The sequence below is a fragment of the Bos grunniens genome, chromosome 9 (assembly GCF_055505025.1).
Source record: "Bos grunniens cultivar Pamir isolate PY7600 chromosome 9, Bosgru_T2T1.0, whole genome shotgun sequence".
NCBI classification, from domain to species: domain Eukaryota; kingdom Metazoa; phylum Chordata; class Mammalia; order Artiodactyla; family Bovidae; genus Bos; species Bos grunniens.
Genome location: NC_141173.1, coordinates 27,616,363 through 27,638,453, shown reverse-complemented (window position 1 = coordinate 27,638,453; position 22,091 = coordinate 27,616,363). Strand labels below are relative to the sequence as shown.

Here is a 22,091-nt window from a genome sequence, read left to right as displayed (position 1 = left end):
ATGATTTCCCAATATGATAGATGTCTTTGCTAGGTTATGCATGAAGTCTGCTCAAGACTGGAATCAAAGGAACCATGAGCGGGTTTATGGGGTCCCCCCAAGTACCTTTCAAGCAGTGTTTCTTATCATAACTTTGGAATTTAAAATTTCAATGTTAAAGTATTTGATAAATCATCATAGAAAATTAATATCCCTTCCCACTCACAAACAATTTTATTTGCCCATGCGTCCAGAAGTATCTAAATTTCTCACTTACATTCTTGATATATTTAGATGATCTGCTTCCAAAGATTCTGTTCACTCAAGGTCTCTACTCTAGCAGATGATAGTCTTCTTGTTTACTAAGGTCCACTCACTGCAGGAAAAACAAAATAAAATGGAAGAAAGATGGTATTCCTGCCTTATTAGAGTAACCTTTATCTGATTATAGATTCAGATATTTGGCTCAAGAAAATCCTCCTTTGAGAAAATTTCTCAAGTATGAAAATATGTCCACTCTTAAAATTCCACCTGTTTAATTTACTAAGAATTTTAATATATTAATCTTCCCAAATGGCATGACCTTTTAACAAGGGATTTCAAAGGAGTGACTAATATGAGAATCGCAGACCATGTGGCAAGTCCATGAGGAATATCTATTTGAACAGTTGGATTTGCTTATTTGCCAACACTTGTTGTAGTTGTTAGATTTAATATACCTTCTGATAAAAGGGAAATTGCAGTATTCTTGTATATTGGAGATAAGGCTCTTCTTGCCTTTATGTTTCCACTTCATATTTAGAAGCAAACAGAGGAATGTTTTTTATAAGACATTTATGCCTTTATGGTGTCTTGGAGTATTAAGACAAAGAGAGAGCTCAAGAGAATATCTGTCCCAGAAAGTGTACTTGACCAAGGTCACAGAGGAAATTCAGAATGTGCCAACATAAGACCTCTTACTAAGTCTAGGCCTCTCTCCTTTCATTGTGACACCTTTCATGGAATTCTGTTTTCCCATCTTCCAAGAGTTAGTCACAGTGATGTTTGTTTATATTCTTGGTGTTAATGACAGTGTCAGCTAATACCCTGGAAATTTCCTTAAGTAACCTGACAACCATATATGTGGCACTGTACATCACTTAAATTGAAAGAAAAGTATGACTAATGCCATGTGCATCAAAATTAATTCTGTCATGAACTGCTCTGTATGAGTCATAGAAGCCACAATACTGTATTTAGAATAATAATAAGACAAGGAATAATGGCATCCTAAAATTTAATGAGGTAGTTTAGTTTAAATGTACATTGTTAGTTTGTGTCAACCTACTGCCCATTGCAAGCAGCACATTTTTTTTTAACAACCTTGTGCAATGGGGCTGTAAATTACTATAATTAAATTAAGCCATAACCTTATCCAGGCAATATGAGGTATTTGTACTTTGTCTCTGTAATCATATTATCTGCTCAGAACAGAAACCACAGTGGAATAAAAAAATTAAACAGCACAATCAAGCATGTCACTTATAAGTTTTCAAAGGGGAAGTAAAACTACTTGGGATTATCTATCCATTTTTCTAGCTATGACCATGACAGGTCTCTGATGTAAGCAGTTACCATTTAATGCATCTTTGTTAACTGGTTGTTAAATTTGAAAGCAAAGCACAATGTGGAATCAAAAAGTTTGCCTCAAATTAGCATTTCTGAATGCCTTCCAATCTCATTTTAAGATTATAGGCAGATGGAGAGAGATTACTAGTTTGATTTCATGGAATGGTATAGATTCTGAGAGACAACTCTGAACCATGGAAGCAATATAATAAAATTAGCTTTTTCTGATGATTACTGCATTATGGTTTGCATAAAATTTGTGTTGCGCCAGGATTATTTTTCATGGATTATTTTGGGGTTATGTACTGTTTTCCCTTGGGCACAGTAATTGGAGTTAGAAGGAGGTGCTTGTTAATAAAATACAGAAAGGAATTATTTTCTCTTCTCTATTATTTCAATTGTTGGTAACATCTGATAGTACTCATCATGCATTATAATCAATATTGTTTTCAGGCCCAATTTCCCACTATACAATAAGTTCTTTGAAGTTGGTACTGTAATTTATTCCAAGAATGTAAGTGCCTAGCATAGTACACAGTACAAAATGGGGAGGGTCTCAATAAATGATTATTGAAAGAATACAAAATTAAGGAAAGAAATAGAATTGTTTCCACATATTATGGTTTATAAACTATAAACTTATTTTTCACTTCTAAGTTCCTAGAAAACTTCTTTGTATGAGTTAAACATCTCAGTAGTGGGGACTGAATAGTCATATCATTTGTACCTTCCACAACCACTTTTATCTTTAAGAAAATTAGGACTTCAAATTACCACTTTCACATGTTGATTTCTGACTTCACCACTGTCGCTTTGTCTAATTCACTCAAGGTATTGAAAAAAATGTGGATGGAGAAGTCACTAAATATATTCACAACATACTCACATTTTTAAGCATGGTGAAGAATAATAATCACTGTGATTATGACCATACTGTGTTCCCCACACTCTTTATCTATGAGAAATACTGAGTGGAGCACAGGTCAGATCTTTCTTAACCTCATTGTCTTTGTACTTTACCTTTTAAATCTACATGTGGTGTTATAATCATAAAATAGCTAGATTTGACAACATAAATTAGGTGAACAGGTTTTTCTCAAAAGACTGAATGTGTGTGCATGTGCATGCTGGGGGGTGGGGGGGGACTGTTTTTGATTAGTTTATATATATACCACTCCTGAGGCCAGGGTTAGATTGTTACTTGGCCCTGGTTGCACCTTGACCTTGTTCAGTAGAATTTCAAATGCATAGTGTTAGTTGTTAAAAAAAAAAAAATTCAGCCAGAGTATTTACGTGTCAGTTTCTTAGAGTTCTTGGAGTTTCCTGGAAAAAAGGCAAAACAAAACAAGAAAGAAAACAAGTCAGTTCCCAGTAGAATATGAATTGATACATCATCATCACCAATGAAGAGAGTGAGGACAAATGAGTAATTTCTAAATGAAGTTACAGGCATGTGGCAAGGAATTGTGGAATTTCTCTCAGAGGAAAATAATCATATAAAATCATAGATTGTTTTTTAAAATATCCTTTCTCATGGGTCACCATTTCCTTATTATCACCTTATTAGCTAATAGTTCAAAATGTGAAAAATTGCATTTAAATACAAATATAATTATGTTGCTTTGTACAGTGGTAAAACAGCAAGAAGTAATACCATTAATTTCAGTTATGTGAGTTTAAATAAATCATGATGTACTATTTATTTTTCTTGTCATTGAGTATGTTAGACAGGAGGCTAATTAGTTTGAAAATCTCATTTAGAATATCTCTACTTTATAATCCCTCAGCATGGAAATTGACAGTATTTAGTAAAAGAGAATGAAGTGCAATACCATTAAGAAAAAAATTGTTCTTATATTTATCTTCCTGTAAATGAGAGCAAAGAGCTAGAGACCATTTTGTCTAATTGCTATATTATTCTAAATTGATGATGTTTTTTAAGTCCTGAAGATAATATCTAATTTTTAACTGAAGCTCTAGGAGGGAAGATCCTTTCTAGAAAGAGCTCATTTATTTTAGAAGCAACTTACTTATTTTCTGTTATTATCATGAAGTACATGCCAAGTTGCAATACATAATTTTCCATATTTAGAAATTTTGACTGTAATATTTGTGTTAAATTCTTTTCAAATTAATATCTTCAGAGAAAATAAATATCAATTTTCATAAAATGATGAGCCTTCATTAGTGAGCCAAGCACTTGTTAAATGCTGCACATGTGTTATCCATTCATTTTCAAAAACAATTTATAGTTTTATGACCATTTTATAGAGGAGGAGATCAGAGTCACATTCCAGTGAACCACAGGGAAGGGATTAGAACTCATTAGTATAATATAAGAACTTGAGTCATGCTGTACTATGCTGTACCTAAACCCTGAATTCTGTGTTTTGTTTTCAAATCTACTACTAACTTATTCATTGAGCAATAGCTTAATCTTTACGAATTTCAATTGTCTGATTGATAAGATAGCTATCTTAGCACTTCAGAAAATAAATGCTATGGAACGTTGTTGAGAATGCAGTGAGAAGGGCAATGCTATATACTATATTTGGAGTGCAGACTGGCACAATCTTTTACTCATTTTTTTTTATTGGAGTAAGCTGATTTATAATGTTGTGTTAGTCTCAGGATAAATTAGACTGGGATTAACATATACACACTGCTATACATAAAATAGATCACTAATAAGGACCTACTGTATAGCACAGAGCACAATCTTTTAAAGAGCAATTTGGAAATGTGACTCAAGGGCCTTAAAGGTTTCTGTACACTTATTTTACCCTGTACTTCCATAGCTAGTAATGTATCCTGAAGGAATAATTACAGATGTGGTTAATGATTTATGTCTAGTTTGTAACCATCTTTGACGAGAATATTCAACAATACCAATAAATTTAGAATTTGTAAATTACTAGGTAAGTTGATATAACAGAGAATATTCTCAATTCCAAAACATGCAAGTTGTAAAGTTTGTAACTGAGATGATTGACAGCATATGAAAATCAAAACGAGTTGAATATTTTGATTGGTTGTAACCAGTAAATTTAAAATATTACTTTAAAGAACAGAAACAAAAGAGTAGCATCTGCATAAAGCTGCTACTTTATAACATTTGTCTGAGAAAGGCCTCTAGAACTTAGATGAAATTTACAATAGAGAAGTAGGGGCAAAAGTCATGGTGCCTGGGGATTATGGAAGTCAATAACAGTAAGTGATTTTAAAAAAAGATTCACATCAGTAACAGTATAAGACAATAAACTATTCAATAAAGGGAAACCCTTTGGATTTGATTGTAATAGCTAACTGTTACGTTTATAGCTTACATACTTTAATATTTTAATACTAAAGTACAGTAGGTATTATCTCTAATATTAAAGTGCAGTGGCTATTACCTCTAAAAGAATAGAGATCCAAAAGAATTAGAGGCATTAGAAAATTTCTGAGGACCTGGTAGGTAATTTTAATTGATAAATAATATGTATATTCATATGTCTTGGTATTATATTTTTGTCTAGATTCTAGATTTTTTAACTAGTTTTCTGTATATATGTCTTTTGATCCTTACAACAGGTTGTCTTTACAACCTGTGTGGTATTTTAATGTAAAATAGCCTTATTTCATAGATGCCAGAGTCTAATAATTTAAGAAATATTTTTAAACATACACGGGTATGTCAAATATAACATGAAACTTCCAACTGGAATAAAAATGAACATACTGAAGATGTTTGCCTTTGGTCAATTCATGAACTTTGGTCCCTCTGGTTTCTTGGTAATAGTGTATCATGGTGGTCAACAGACACACCTGCACACCAGGTAGAGGGAATCAGATAAGTCACTGGCTTCTGTAAGCCCATTTCTTGTTCAATAAAATGGAGTTTATTATGGTACCTATTCATAAGGTTATTATAGTGATTAAATTAGAAAATAAATGTAAAGAATTTAGTATTATGCCTCACATACAGTAAGCACATGCCTAAAATAACAGCCATTATTATTGAGACTGAGGGAGAGTTGAATCACACCTTCTATTTTTACAATCTGGCTTTGTTTAAACATAATGAGCTAAATCAGAAACACATATAAGCATATTTAGCAGTAATGCTTGGCACATATGAAGGCTTCAGATGAATTAAATAAGTCCGTGAAGATGACAACTTTAACCTACAGAGATGTCAGAGTTATTGCTGCATTATAGAATTGATAAGAAGAAGAAATACACTTTAAGCATTATCTCATTTGAGAAATACTCCTGTGGATTCTGAGTAGTATCAATCGAAATAGATTTTGCCTTGAACATCCAAACTGTATAGACGTGCTATCATGTAATTGACTGATAATGATCAGAAAGTATGTCCTCTGGGCTTAACCTACCCATGTTACATGAACTAATTTCTATAGTTAATAGCTAATTGTCAGTTGAAACTATCTCTTCCCTGTACTTTTTGAAAATCCCTTGATCATTACATATAGGGACTATTATTTCATACTTCTGAATCTCTACCTATATTATCTCCTATGCTAAACATGTCTTCTTTCTTCCCCCTGATAAACTCTTAACATCACCAGTCCTGTAAATTCTCCTGGAGAGAACCTTTCACCGTCTCTTTCCTTCCCTAGTAGCTCATTACCAACGTCTGGTTGACAGAGCCCCTTGCTTCTGTGGGAACCAATGTGAGAGCCTCCTCTGAGACCAGGCTGAAACTTTTCTTCAGATGAGACCACATCCATATCTAGCTATCTCCCTCTTATTCTGCTTTCTCCATTCCCCTTTCCCTGAGAACACTCTCTAGAGCTCATTTTCTCAAGAATCTCTGGCACAGGCTTTGCTTCTAGAAATTTTAACCAAAGCAACTTTTCTGATTTCTCTAGACCAGTCCTTAGACAGCAAACTCCATTAAGGGCATGCCTAGTCCAATACCTCTGTCATAAAGCAGAATGCATGTATTGCATTAATTTAGCTGTCTTTCTTCCCTACCAAACTGAATTCCTTAAGAGAATGAACACTGTCATACAGTGTTTGGATTCTTAATGCTTTGCGTAGTGCCCGGCATAGTCAGTTGCTAAATAAATATGATTCCTCTGTGTTAGCACTGAGATTGGATCTTTTTAAAATATACTCATTCAAATGCACAAGAATATTCACAAACACCTTTAAATATAAGCAGCAATATTTCAAGTACAATAAGATTCTGGTTTTTTTAATCTTATACTGCTTTTAAAATTCAAAATATTTAGCTTTTATTAAACCTGTGACCTTTTAATAGGGATTCTCATGAACTAGATACAATACTCAATGGGAGAATACCACACATAAATTTGAAACTATAATGTATAAATTTATATATTATTTTATTATATATTTACATCTTTTATATATATACCTAAAATAATGACAATATCTTAGTGAATGGTGAACTTCACTTAGGTTGAAATATAATTAAGAGTTCAGAATATATTTAATTTTGAACTGAAATTCCAAACAACATAAATAATGTGAGTTCATAAGTCATTTGATTGTCATCAAAAAGCATTTTGTTTATTTTAAGTTGGTATATGTTTATTTTTATGAGTGTTGCTTTGTTTGAGGAAAAACCTGATTCTGTAATATATTTTAAGCTTTATTTGGAAAAAATAAAAACAGGTATTAGCATTAGTAAAATAGGAAAGTAGAGAACTAATTTTATGGATACTTTTCTAAAGCCATTTTGTTCTTACTAATATTATGGAAAATACTGTACTTAGGAGTTTAAATATTTCTATATAATTGCAATGGAATTAATATTCTATATTCACTGGTTAATTCTGTGGTTTATAATGATGTATAATAAATGCCTATTAACTATAATTGACTAGAAAGGACTAGGCAACCAGCATGCCTAATGACTAATTTGGGGTGTTCTGAGCAAGTGCTTATATATTTTCAGTAATGCTGTATTCAGATGACAACAACATTTTGGAAAGGAAATGAAGTACATTGATTATCACAAGCAATATCTCAGGGTAGAGTATATTTTCTCCTTCGTTTCCATCTTAATACAGCTTTATTGTCCTTAGTTTTGAAAAGCATTCTTATATTAAAAATATCTTATATAATTGAATAGGCAATTTTGCATTTATACTGTTTTTTTTCTAACCACAATGAAGTACTAAAATTGTTTTGTTTTTTCTTGGCCATCCTCTGCCTTTAAGTGGAGCCTCTCAAAGGCTAATGAGTATGAATCACCTAGGATCTTCTTAAAATGCAACCTCTTACATGTGGGTGGTGGCCTGAGAGTCTGCATTACTAAGTAACCCTAGAGTGATGCCAAGGCTGTGGGTCTGCAGGCCACATTTGAAGGAGCAAGTTCTGGGGTGCTTATCCTTTGGAGTCCCAGACTTAGGTCATGAATTCTTTTCATGAAATGATGGATGACCCCAAGAGATGCTGCCTCGACCAGGCTACCATGACCTTCTCTCCCTGACTTAGACCTCCAGCAGAGGCTTAGCGTCAGCATTTCAGGATTCATCTCTGATTCCGGTGACTTCCCTCCAGGGATGGTGGCAAACCATAGACCACTTCAGCACTGATATGGTAACACACTGGCTTGCAGCAGCGGCTTTATCAAACTTTACTGAACTTTTTGTGGCTACCCAGAAAGTGGAATTGGCACACAATGTATAGAAACTTTGCATGACAAGAAGGCAAGATGGTGGCAGCTTGAGAGGTTTCTTTGCGTGAAAACAAATTAAGATGCCTTGACAGCTCTGAAAAAGCTGTTCTTCTTGGCATTTTTACTTCTTCTGATGTTCTCCAAGCGTGTTATCTCAATTTCTTGTAAAGCTATACTTACAGCCCAGGAATTTCTTTAGTAGCCAAGCCACACTTCAGAATTGTGTCAGTTGTGAATAACCCTTAGGATTTTTATTCCCTTGTCATATGTGCTTGTATAGTATTCCAGCCATCACCCCCTTTCATGTCAATAAAACTTTTACTTTCTCAGGGCTTTCACAACTCTGATCTTATATCTTATCTTCCTAGTGAATAAGATAGTACAGACAACCTTTTTTATATTCATGGACACAATAAACATTAATTATTAAGTTCCCACTACAGGTATGATAGGTACCCAGGAAGATATCACGATTATTGTTTTGGCACTGCCCTCAGAGATCCTATAAGGTAGCAGAGAGGGAAAAACGTGTGTGAATTGAAAGGTGGAAAAGGAGAAGTGCTTCCGTGAGTTACAGATCACACACGGGGAGAAGCTGGCAAAGCCTGTGATGATTCCCAGCCCAGTACAGGATATGGCAGGGACAGAAGGCATTATAACACAGTCGCTTCATAGCTGGACTTTGAAAATGAGTAGAATTTAGAGGTGGGGGAGGGGCAGGAGTTAGGGCAACACACCATGGAGCTGGGAAGCAAGGAATGCTGCTTGGGGAATAGGTCGTGTACTGTGTTTTCTTTTTTTTTTTTTTTTTTTTTGCGGTGGTTATGGCTATTGTGTTTGAAGTGTGAAGAAAGTAGATTGACACTAGACTATGAATGGGTTATACTGGAAAGATGAGGGTTTAGACTTGCACTCACACTCCTCAAAGTCGTCTTTTCCAGCTGAATGCAGTGAGGTACAAGGAGATGAGAGGACTGGCATGGGGTAAGAAAGCTTGCAGATGGCAGTAGTGTATTTTTTCCAGTGGGAGTATAATTGCTTTACAATCTTGTGTTAGTTTCCGCTGTACAACGAAGTGAATGCGCTATACGTATAACGTGTGACCTCCCTCTTGGACCTCCCTCCCACCCCCACCCAAGTCATCAGAGAGCACCAAGCTGAGCCCCCTAAATACTGTATATTAACATATGTATGTGGAATCTAGAAAAGTGTTACAGATAAACCTCGTTCCAGGGCAGGAACAGAGACGAGAATGGACCTGTGCACCAGAGACGGAAGGGGAGTGGGGGTGAGTTGAGAGATTAGCTCTGACAGTACTAGACTTCCAACCTAGCGTGCAGGCTCCCAGTCCTGCCCTCAAGGACGGTGACATGGCATTGCCCCTCACCTGCAGCCCAAAGGCCCAGCCACTCCTGGGGCTCAGGGAGAAAGCGAGAAAGTCTTCACGCCCCAGGGACGAAAGGGTAAAAGGCAACAGGTTTTTATCTGAAAAAAAAGAGAAAGATATAGGGTATCACCTAACACTCGTTTGATTTTGTTTTAGGAGTTTTTCATTTTGAAATATCTGCATTTTGTGCAACTCTTTTTGATGTATTTCTATTTGTGTAAAACTGCAAACTTTTTTCCTCTACTCTTGCTTCAGGTGTATCCCTTTTTACAAGATATATGACTTGCCACCAAAAAACACAAATGAGTAAATTGCATTTGGCTAGCCATCATATTTAATTTTTTTTTCTTAAACTGTGTTATTGCCTCCTAGGCACTTTCTGCAGCACATTTGTTCAAAATAGATAATACATCATCATGCCTTTTCACAGCAGAGAAGGGGATTTTAATGAAAATGCCACTTTTAATAAGAAACCTCAGTAAAACGTGGTCTTGGTAGTTCAGGCTAAGATATTAATGTCTGGCACTTTTTTCCCCAGAATTCAGTAACAAAAGAGTGAGGAGTTTGATTTGAAAAAATGCAAAAGATGTTGGGAAAATAATTGTCCTGAGATAGGATAGTGTATGCAAAGTAAAATTTTCAGTATTTACTGCATGGTATATACTATTTCCTCAAGGTGTTTGCTTTTTCTTATTGCTACCAAGCCTCAAAGTTAAAAATAAGATAAGTAGGTCAAACTAATTAAGTCAGGCAAATCTGAATGAATAAAGTCTTAGGAAATTTTAATGAAAACAATCAAACTTTATGGTTTTAGATTTGTTTCTAGAAAAAGAAAAATAAACAACAATTTAAAAACCCTCACTGTTCTGTTCTAAAGAGGTTTCTCCCCACAGTAAAGGAAACCTGAGTATCTCAATTTTTAAATATAAGAAATCCTCCAAATGTATATTTCCACATTTTTTCCCCCTGAAACCCAACCTAGTGGCCATATAAACTGTTCAGGCTATATATAAATAGTCTCCTGAATAGGATGGGTAGTACCTTCCCATTTTCAGAAAGCCTAAATGAGGAGGAAAGGCAAGAGACCTTGAAGTAAAGTCATTTATTCATTCATGCGATGTTGAGTGTGTCAGGTGACAATACTCTGCATCAGGTCATGGAAAGCAGAGACACGGTGTAGAAAGATCGACAGGGCCCACGCATGACGGGTCTGGAAGTCAAGCAAACAGACTGGGTTGTATTCTCAGCCTAGAGCCTTCAGAGTATAGACATGTCCTTATTCGCGAAGAAAAGGACCTGGCAGGAAAGGATGGGAGTTGTAAGCGCAAATATGCTGTAAAACCTGGCAAAACCAAGGTAGAGAGCTCAGGGAACGCTTAGCATGCTGTTGGTCTGCACAGAGATTGTGAGTTTCACAAGGAACCAGCTCTGTCTGTTTTATGTACCAGTTGCCTTATTCCCAGTTAAGCATGTGAAGATCTGGCTGGTTGGCACTTCTTATGTACTGACTGCCCCAACTCTCAACTTGATAATTGGTAATAGTCATCCTGAAGCTTTTAAACATTTTTCTACAAAAACATTTTGAATTCCTTGTTAAATATATTTTGTACTCCACTTAATAGAATTGATAGCTATTACCGATTTTAAATGAGTTGTAGGAAATTACTACTGAATTATACCAACTAAAACAAACAAACAAGAAAAAAACAGGCAAAAGAAGAAAGGAAGTAGGAAGTCTAATACTACTTTTTATCAAAGTTGCACATCACAAATTCTCAAAAACATGTCTCTCCCAGGAGGGCAAGAATAGGGTTGTTTTGAATGATGGAACTTTTACAGCATCTCAACATACTGACCCAGAAGAGGGAATAAATATATTGGTTGGATTATGATAGAAGTCTCAAAAGTGCATGAAACCAGATTTATACATTGTGAAACCCATAGATCACAGTTATATTAGTGCTGTGATAGTGAAAACATAAATTTTTCATCAAGATAAAAATCAAAGAAAATCTGAATGTCTTCTTGGGGAAAGATTATTCTCCTGTGTCTGAGATCATCTTATCCATTCTTACTGTCTTTTTCACTCTATGTCAGTGACAGTCACTGTCAGAGAGCTTGGTATTTCAAATGTGGTAGGTTGTACTTATGACATTTTTGGTAATTAATGTATATTTTAAAATAATTTCTTTATCATTAAAGTACTGACAAGGCAGACTGTTATTAAAAGGGCATTGGATAAACTACAAGGATAACAAGACACACCTATCGCATCTGCTAGCTCACCATGTCATTAATTTATTCACAAAGAAATTGAATTAGATGATTATCACAAGTCCTTTTAAATGTAATATTTTTATAATCCTAGTTATCAATAGATGCTCTATTTCTAAATGCTTTTAGAACTTTTGGCTTTCTATTTTTACAGGTGTGTGTGTGTGTGTGTGTGTATGTATGTATGTGTATATATATATATATATATATCCCTAATACTTATAAACCGGAGAAGGCAATGGCACCCTACTCCAGTACTCTTGCCTGGAAAATCCCATGGACGGAGGAGCCTGGTAGACTGCAGTCCATGGGGTCGCTAGGAGTCGGACATGACTGTATAACTTTCAAGTAGACAACCTGAGCGACTTCACTTTCACTTTTCACTTTCATGCATTGGAGAAGGAAATGGCAAGCCACTCCAGTGTTCTTGCCTGGAGAATCCCAGGGATGGGGGAGCCTAGTGGGCTGCCGTCTCTGGGGTCGCACAGAGTTGGACACGACTGAAGCGACTTAGCAGCAGCAGCAGCAGCAATACTTATAAACAGGTCTTATTGAAAATTGTGGATCTTGTAGCCCATGGAAAGAGAAAAAATATTACAAGTTTAGAGAGCTCCATATCCTAGTCTTTCTGGGCTTAAGAAAATTCAAAAAAGAATATGACAAATTATTGAATTAGCAAGACATTAAAATTATCTTTTCCTTTTTATTATCCCAGCTACCTGATTCCTCTTATTTTTCTGGATGAAATGAAGACCATATCATCTTTCATCTAAGACAAACAGATCAACCTATTATACCAAATAGTTTTTTTCTGTCGGTGAAGGTAGACAACTTAGCTAAAGCCAGAAGAAAACCTCTGTGCCCCTTTACAAGGCTTTGAGATCCCAGAGGATCAAGAGGGTTAAAAAAATGGAAGAACCCTTGGTCTTGGTTAGATTTAAGAGTCTTTGTGATCATATCCAAAGCTCTGTAAAGGATTTATGTAGCATTATATATATGGAAGAAAGAAAGACTTTCTAAGCTAAGAATTCCCAATACTGCAGTTTATTTAAAAATATACTTTGCTTTCAAGTTTGCATGCATGCATGCTAAGTCACTTGAGTCCTATCCAACTCTTTGTGACTCCATAGACTGTAGCCCACCAGGCTCCTCTGTCCATGAAATTCTCCAGGTAGGAATACTGGAGTGGGTTGCCATTTCCCACTTTCAAATTTGGGTGGGGCGTTAATGATTCTCTGTGTTCTACTTACTTGGACAGAAAGAGTATGCAAATAGAAATCATCACCTGAGTGTCTTCACGAATATATCTAGATGAGCTTTTTCCAAGCTATCTTCCTAAGAGTATTCCAAGAGATACAAAGAGTACTAAATGAGATGATGAAAGGCATCAACTTAACACAGTATCAGAAATACAGTCCATGTGCAATAAATGTTATTCATCTTTATTGCCATTGATATACTGTGCTTTTGAAAAGGCAAGGGATACAGATGGCTAACAAACACATGAAAAGATGCTCAACATCACTCATTATCAGAGAAATGCAAATCAAAACCACTATGAGATACCATTTCACACCAGTCAGAATGGCTGCGATCCAAAAGTCTACAAATAATAAATGCTGGAGAGGATGTGGAGAAAAGGAAACCCTCTTACACTGTTGGTGGGAATGCAAACTAGTACAGCCACTATGGAGAACAGTGTGGAGATTCCTTAAAAAACTGGAAATAGAACTGCCTTATGATCCAGCAATCCCACTGCTGGGCATCCACACTGAGGAAACCAGAAGGGAAAGAGACACGTGTACCCCAATGTTCATTGCAGCACTGTTTATAATAGCCAGGACATGGAAGCAACCTAGATGTCCATCAGCAGATGAATGGATAAGAAAGCTGTGGTACATATACACAATGGAGTATTACTCAGCCATTAAAAAGAATACGTTTGAATCAGTTCCAATGAGGTGGATGAAACTGGAGCCTATTATACAGAGTGAAGTAAGCCAGAAGGAAAAACACCAATACAGTATACTAACGCATATATATGGAATTTAGAAAGATGGTAACGATAACCCTGTATACGAGACAGCAAAAGAGACACTGATGTATAGAACAGGCTTATGGACTCTGTGGGAGAGGGAGAGGGTGGGAAGATTTGGGAGAATGGCATTGAAACATGTGAAAAAAAAAAAAAAAAAGAAAAATCTGAAAGATAAATAACCTACTTACATTTAATTACACACACACACACACACACACAAAGCAGAGATTAGTCCTCAGGTTTATTGCTGAAATTTGATATATAAATAAACATCCTTGCTTTAAAAAAAAAAAAAGAAAAAAAAGAAAAGGCAAGGGAGCTTTGTGGCAAAATCACATACAATTTAATTCATCTCCCACTTTATTATTAGCATGTGAAAGTTTCTGAATAATTTGTTTAAATATTTAACTAATTTTTTAATAGAGTTGTTTTCATGGAATGAAATATCAGTTGGGAAAGATCAATCTAGCAGTAGCCCTTGAATGAGAACATTTCCATTACCTGTGTGTGTACTGACTTCCCACTTCATGTCTGGGCTGCAGTAAATACAAAGAAATTAGAGATAGGACTAATGTTCACAAAATCAAGCTAGCCTATAATCATATGCTGGAGTGTTTAATACTGAATGCAGTCACTGGCGTGAGGTGAGCATGGATTTTAGACTAACAGTCTGATTTTCATGACATGAAAATGGGGGTCTTAGAGGAGAGGTTGAATTTAAGTGTGCCTCAAAGACTAAGAATTCCACCATGTGCAAAGATACAGACATAGGAAAGATCCCAAAAAACTGAGGAAAACTTCAGTGATTAGCAGCATTGCTTTCTACAACACAGAGCAGAAAGGTGAGGTGATGTAAGCAATGCTTTATCCAGATACCTTTGGAAAGAGACTGGCTGGTCGAGTTGAAACTGGAAGACACAGGAGAAAGGGAAGGTCTTCAAGTTGTCATCACAGAAATCCTAGCCCCTGGGGAACTGAAGCAGCTGAGTGGAGTGGAGTGTTTCTGGATCCATGTGTTGTAGTCACATTCATCTTACCAGTTCCTGTGTGAACCTGGGCATGTTTGTGAACCTTCAGTGACAGATTTCATCCATTGGATGAGAACAGGAATGTTGTCTATGCTGTAAAGTTATTGCAAGGTATAAATGAAGTGCATGAAACTGTTAGAAGAGTGCCTGCTGCATAATTAATGTGCAGTAAATAAGTTAGCTCTGGTTAACTGTGATGGCAGGGAAAGAAAGAAACAACATTTCAAGATGTTAATTAAATAGAGTGTATAACCAGTCCCATTACTTCATGGCAAACAGAAGGGGAAAAAAATGGAAGCGGTGACAGATTTTATTTTTCTGGGTCCCAAAATCACTGGGGATGGTAACTGCAGCCACAAAATTAAAAGACACTTGCTCCTTGGAAGGAAAGCGATGACAAATCTAGATGGCATATCAAAAAGCAGACATGTCACTTTGCTGACAAAGATCCATATAGTCAAAGCTATGGTTTTTCCAGTAGTCATATACAGATGTGAGAGTTGGACCATAACGAAGGTTGAGTGCTGAAGAATTGCTGCTTTCAAATTGTGGTGCTAGAGAAAACCCTTGAGAGTACCTTGGACAGCAACAAACCAGTCAATCCTAAAGGAAATCAGTCCTGAATATTCATTGGAAGTACTGACGTTTAAGCTCCAATACTGTGGCCACCTGACGTAAAGAGCCGATTCATTGGAAAAAGACCCTGATGCTGGGATAGACTGAAGGACAGGCAAAGGGAGAAGGGGGCAGCAGAGGATGAGATGGTTGGATAGCATCACCGACTCAATGGACATGAATTTGAGCCAACTTTGGGAGATGGTGAAAGACAGAGGAGCCTAGCATGCTGCAGTCCATGGGGTCACAAAGTATGACACCACTTAGCAACTGAACAACAATAAACCTATTGTAGGATGCGAGAGAGTCCAGTCTATCTTCCATCAGTCTCTTACTCCCTCTGATATTGCTACCTCCTCTTCGCACTCCACACAATCAGTTTCTCCACTGCACCCTGATTTACTTTTCTAAAATGCAAACTGGATGCCTACACTCTCCATTTCAGTGGCTCTTTACCGCCCCCAGGATGAAATTCAACACCCTTGATACATATTTCAGGGCCCTGTTTGTCCTGACCCACCTATCTAGTTTTGTCTCCCACCACTCCCTTCCCCACAATCCACATGCCTGTAAGTGCCATGAACTCCTCATGGCAGATGTTATACTTAGGGGAATGCCCACATGTAGGAATATTCTCCTTCCCTTCTTTGTCTGGTTGTACAGATTATCATAGGGCTATAATATATCTTTAAAGATGTGGAGACCTTTGTAATTGTATGTAAAGATACCAAAGAGTGACTTGAAAGAAGGTGATGCAGAGCAGCAAGCCAAAAGAAAGCTTTTTTTTTTTTTTTTGAGACCTGGGTTGTCTTCATTACACTGTAGATTAAAGGTGTGATCATTCCATGCTCTTACAGAGTTAGATGTGCATTTTCCCTTATGCTACACTCTTTTTAAATAATAAGTGATATGCATTAAAAGAATAAATGGATATATGGAAAAAAGTCTCCCTGCCAAGCCACTGAGTGTCCTGCAGCCACTCACTATCGGTTTATTGTCAATTCTTCCAGAAAAACTTTGTGCCTTCTGAGAGAACTATATGTATACGAAATTCCCCACTAAACAGAAATGTATGGCTTGTTATGGTATCAAATTTGTCAGTGGTTTTTTGAATTACATTTAGGATTATACTTTACTTACTCTAAGACTGCAGAAAAAAATTCGCATTTCAGCTATTACATATATGGATTATTTTTATATTTAAAGTCCAATACTTTGGTATATAAGATAGGAGATGTTGGTCTAATCTAACTTTTCAGAAGGTTTTTCTATTTCTTCAATAAATTCATTATTTTGCTACAGATTTGCAATGTTTTCTGAATCTTAACTGTGGGCTTAAATGGGTTTGTATTTCTTATTACATTGACCAGTTTTTCTAGTCATGGCCATTGTCATTCTTGCTATGACTTATGCATTATAAAATATTTTAATATCTGCAAAGGACAGTCATTTCTTTTTTTTAAATTTTATTTTGTTTTTAAACTTTACAATATTGTATTAGTTTTGCCAAATATCGAAATGAATCCGCCACAGGTATACATGTGTTCCCCATCCTGAACCCTCCTCCCTCCTCCCTCCCCATACCATCCCTCTGGGTAGTCCCAGTGCACCAGCCCCAAGCATCCAGTATCGTGCATCAAACCTGGACTGGCGACTCATTTCATACATGATATTATACATGCTTCAATGCCATTCTCCCAAATCTCCCCACCCTCTCCCTCTCCCACAGAGTCCATAAGACTGTTTTATATATCAGTTTCTCTTTTGCTGTCTCGTACACAGGGTTATTGTTACCATCTTTCTAAATTCCATATATATGCGTTAGTATACTGTATTGGAGTTTTTCTTTCTGGCTTACTTCACTCTGTATAATAGGCTCCAGTTTCATCCACCTCATTAGAACTGATTCAAATGTATTCTTTTTAATGGCTGAGTAATACTCCATTGTGTATATGTACCACAGCTTTCTTATCCATTCATCTGCTGATGGACATCTAGGTTGCTTCCAGGTCCTGGCTATTATAAACAGTGCTGTGATGAACACTGGGGTACACTTATCTCTTTCAATTCTGTTTTCTTCAGTGTGTATGCCCAGCAGTGGGATTGCTGGATCATAAGGCAGTTCTATTTCCAGTTTTTTAAGGAATCTCCACACTGTTCTCCAGAGTGGCTGTACTAGTTTGCATTCCCACCAACAGTGTAAGAGGGTTCCCTTTTCTCCACATCCTCTCCAGCATTTATTGCTTGTAGACTTTTGGATCGCAGCCATTCTGACTGGCGTGAAATGGTACCTCATACTGGTGTTGCTTTGCATTTCTCTGATAATGAGTGATGTTGAGCATCTTTTCATGTGTTTGTTAGCCATCTGTATGTCTTCTTTGGAGAAATGTCTATTTAGTTCTTTGGCCCATTTTTTGATTGGGTCGTTTATTTTTCTGGAGTTGAGCTGTAGGAGTTGCTTGTATATTTTTGAGATTAGTTGTTTGTCAGTTGCTTCATTTGCTATTATTTTCTCCCATTCTGAAGGCTGCCTTTTCACCTTGCTAATAGTTTCCTTTGTTGTGCAGAAGCTTTTAAGTTTAATTAGGTCCCATTTGTTTATTTTTGCTTTTATTTCCAATATTCTGGGAGGTGGGTCATAGAGGATCCTGCTGTGATGTATGTCAGAGAGTGTTTTGCCTATGTTCTCCTCTAGGAGTTTTATAGTTTCTGGTCTTATGTTTAGATCTTTAATCCATTTTGAGTTTATTTTTGTGTATGGTGTTAGAAGGTGTTCTAGTTTCATTCTTTTACAAATGGTTGACCAGATTTCCCAGCACCACTTGTTAAAGAGATTGTCTTTAATCCATTGTATATTCTTGCCTCCTTTGTCAAAGATAAGGTGTCCATATGTGCGTGGATTTATCTCTGGGCTTTCTATTTTGTTCCATTGGGCTATATTTCTGTCTTTGTGCCAGTACCATACTGTCTTGATGACTGTGGCTTTGTAGTAGAGCCTGAAGTCAGGTAGGTTGATTCCTCCAGTTCCATTCTTCTTTCTCAAGATAGCTTTGGCTATTCGAGGTTTTTTGTATTTACATACAAATTGTGAAATTATTTGTTCTAGCTCTGTGAAGAATACCGTTGGTAGCTTGATAGGGATTGCATTGAATCTATAAATTGCTTTGGGTAGTATACTCATTTTCATTATATTGATTCTTCCAATCCATGAACATGGTATATTTCTCCATCTATTAGTGTCCTCTTTGATTTCTTTCACCAGTGTTTTATAGTTTTCTACATATAGGTATTTAGTTTCTTTAGGTAGATATATTCCTAAGTATTTTATTCTTTCCATTGCAATGGTGAATGGAATTATTTCCTTAATTTCTCTTTCTGTTTTCTCATTATTAGTGTATAGGAATGCAAGGGATTTCTGTGTGTTGATTTTATATCCTGCAACTTTACTATAATCATTGATCATTTCTAGTAATTTTCTGGTGGAGTCTTTAGGGTTTTCTATGTAGAGGATCATGTCATCTGCAAATAGTGAGAGTTTTACTTCTTCTTTTCCAATTTGGATTCCTTTTATTTCTTTTTCTGCTCTGATTGCTGTGGCCAAAACTTCCAGAACTATGTTGAATAGTAATGGTGAAAGTGGGCACCCTTGTCTTGTTCCTGACTTTAGAGGAAATGCTTTCAGTTTTCACCATTGAGGATAATGTTTGCTGTGGGTTTGTCATATATAGCTTTTATTATGTTGAGATATGTTCCTTCTATTCCTGCTTTCTGGAGGGTTTTTATCATAAATGGATGTTGAATTTTGTCAAAGGCTTTCTCTGCATCTATTGAGGTAATCATATGGTTTTTATTTTTTAATTTGTTAATGTGGTATATTACATTGATTGATTTCCAGATATTGAAGAATCCTTGCATCCCTGGGATAAAGCCCACTTGGTCATGGTGTATGATCTTTTTAATGTGTTGTTGGATTCTGATTGCTAGAATTTTGTTAAGGATTTTTGCATCTATGTTCATTAGTGATATTGGCCTGTAGTTTTCTTTTTTTGTGGGATCTTTGTCAGGTTTTGGTATTAGGGTGATGGTGGCCTCATAGAATGAGTTTGGAAGTTTACCTTCCTCGGCAATTTTCTGGAAGAGTTTGAGCAGGATAGGTGTTAATTCTTCTCTAAATTTTTGGTAGAATTCAGCTGTGAAGCCGTCTGGACCTGGGCTTTTGTTTGCTGGAAGATTTTTGATTACAGTTTCAATTTCCGTGCTTGTGATGGGTCTGTTAAGATTTTCTATTTCTTCCTGGTCCAGTTTTGGAAAGTTGTACTTTTCTAAGAATTTGTCCATTTCTTCCACGTTGTCCATTTTATTGGCATATAATTGTTGATAGTAGTCTCTTATGATCCTTTGTATTTCTGTGTTGTCTGTTGTGATCTCTCCATTTTCATTTCTAATTTTATTGATTTGATTTTTCTCCCTTTGTTTCTTGATGAATCTGGCTAATGGTTTGTCAATTTTATTTATCCTTTCAAAGAAGCAGCTTTTGGCTTTGTTGATTTTTGCTATGGTCTCTTTTGTTTCTTTTGCATTTATTTCTGCTCTAATTTTTAAGATTTCTTTCCTTCTACTAACCCTGGGGTTCTTCATTTCTTCCTTTTCTAGTTGCTTTAGGTGTAGAGTTAGGTTATTTATTTGACTTTTTTCTTGTTTATTGAGGTATGCCTGTATTGCTATGAACTTTCCCCTTAGGACTGCTTTTACCGTGTCCCACAGGTTTGGGGACCAACAAATCACAGATGAAATCAAAAAAGAAATCAAAATTTGCATAGAAACGAATGAAAATGAAAACACAACAACCCAAAACCTGTGGGACACTGTAAAAGCAGTCCTAAGGGGAAAGTTCATAGCAGGACAGTCATTTCTTATAACAAGACTTTTTTTCAGAAGTTTCCTGGCAAGTCTTGCTTCTTATTTTTCTAAATGAATTTTAGTATTATCTTGTTTGGATCAGAAAAAAAAAGTCATGTGGTGTTATGAAAATGGAATTAAATCTAAGGATTAATTTTTATATAGTTAACACCTTTATAATGTTGTGTCTTCTCCAAGAAAATAGTATATATTCCTATTTTTTTCATTGTTCATATTGTGCATTTAAAGATTTCTACATGTGAATGTTGTACATTCCTATATAGTTTGTCTTGTTACTGATTTTAATGAAGCATTTAAACAATAACTTTTAACTAGTGCTTGTGCATAAAATTGAGCTCTCTAGCCTAACCAAAATGCAAACAGTCAAGCCAAGTCTAAAGGGGAAATTAAAGGGATTTAATCAGAGACTGCCACTCTCAGAAAGTACCTGGGAAAAAGATCCTCCAGATATATTTATATAAGCCCTCAGGGTATGATTTCTGTTTGTTGTATTGCTCAGTTCATAAGTTGTGTCTGACTCTTTGCTATCCCATGGACTGCAGCACACCAAGCTTCCCTATCCTCTACCATCTCCCAGAGTTCTCTCAAACTCATGTCCATTGAGTTGGTGATGCCATCCAACCATCACATTCTCTGTCACCCCCTTCTCCTCCTGCCTTCAATCATTCCCAGCATCAGGGTCTTTTCCAATGAGTTGGCTCTTCACATCAGTTGGCCAAAGTATTGAAGCTTCAGCTTCAGCATCAGTCCTTCCAATTAATATTCAGGACTGATTTCCTTTAGGATTGACTGCTTTGACCTTCTTGAGGTCCAAGGGACTCTCAAGAGTCTTCTCCAATACCACAGTTCAAAAGCATCAATTCTTTGGGGCTCAGCTTTTTTAACAGTCCAACTGTCATATCCATATATGACTACTGGAAACACCATAGTTTTGACTATATGACCTCTCTGTTTGGCACACTCTTATTTTCATATTGTAAATAAGAGTGATTAGGCTAATTGTGCTGAGGTGAAAATAGCCCCAAAGTAGCCCCAAATATTTTCTACTTACACAATATTGAGTCATATAAGAATATCCACAAAATAAGAACTAGGTGAGTGAAGCAGTCTGTATAAATTAAAAACGGTATTTGGTAAGGAAGGAGTACACTAATATTCAAGTGTTCTTCTGTACAATTTAATGCTAGTAAGGAGGCCCCCTTCACTTCTGTAAGAATTAGTAGATTTTCACTAAAAATGGGACCTTATGAATAGCTGAGAGAAGAAGAGAAGATAAAGGCAAAGGAGAAAGGGAAAGATATATCAAACTGAATGCAGAGCTCCAGAGAATAGCAGGAAAGGTAAGAAAGTATTCTTAGTGAACAATGCAAAGAAATAGAGGAAAACAATTGAATGGGAGGAACTAGAGATCTCTTCAAGAAAACTGGAAATACCAAGGGAATGTTTCATGCAAAAATGGGCACACTAAAGGACAGAAATTATAAGAACCTAAGAGAAGCAGAAGTGATTAAGAAGAGGTGGCAAGAATATAGAGAAGAACTACAGAAAAAAGATATTAATGACCCAGATACCCACAATGGTATAGTC

General features: G+C 36.2%; 1 protein-coding gene and 1 long non-coding RNA gene across 7 annotated transcripts in view; one reads left to right on the top strand and one right to left on the bottom strand.

Annotated features, from left to right (window-relative positions):
- The window catches only part of NKAIN2 (sodium/potassium transporting ATPase interacting 2), a 1,179,899-nt gene that overhangs the window by 787,898 nt on the left and 369,910 nt on the right, over positions 1-22,091 (top strand). The window contains exon 5 of one of the 4 annotated variants that reach the window (XM_086317026.1): positions 7,782-8,586. The exons of the other annotated variants lie outside the window; for them this stretch is intronic. Coding sequence (XP_086173152.1) covers positions 7,782-7,883 — 102 coding nt within the window. The 3' untranslated portion in view covers positions 7,884-8,586. Of the gene's footprint in view, positions 1-7,781; positions 8,587-22,091 lie in introns of those variants that run through there. 4 annotated transcript variants of the gene reach the window in all.
- LOC147365720 (uncharacterized) overlaps positions 1-22,091 on the bottom strand; it is a 219,257-nt gene that overhangs the window by 11,861 nt on the left and 185,305 nt on the right. For 2 of the 3 annotated variants that reach the window (XR_015132677.1, XR_015132675.1), the window contains 3 exons: positions 9,630-9,727; positions 2,881-2,910; positions 257-355 (listed from right to left, as the gene is read on the bottom strand). This is a non-coding gene — a long non-coding RNA (uncharacterized LOC147365720). The remainder of the gene's footprint in view (positions 1-256; positions 356-2,880; positions 2,911-9,629; positions 9,728-22,091) is intronic. The other variant, XR_015132676.1, reaches the window with a different exon arrangement.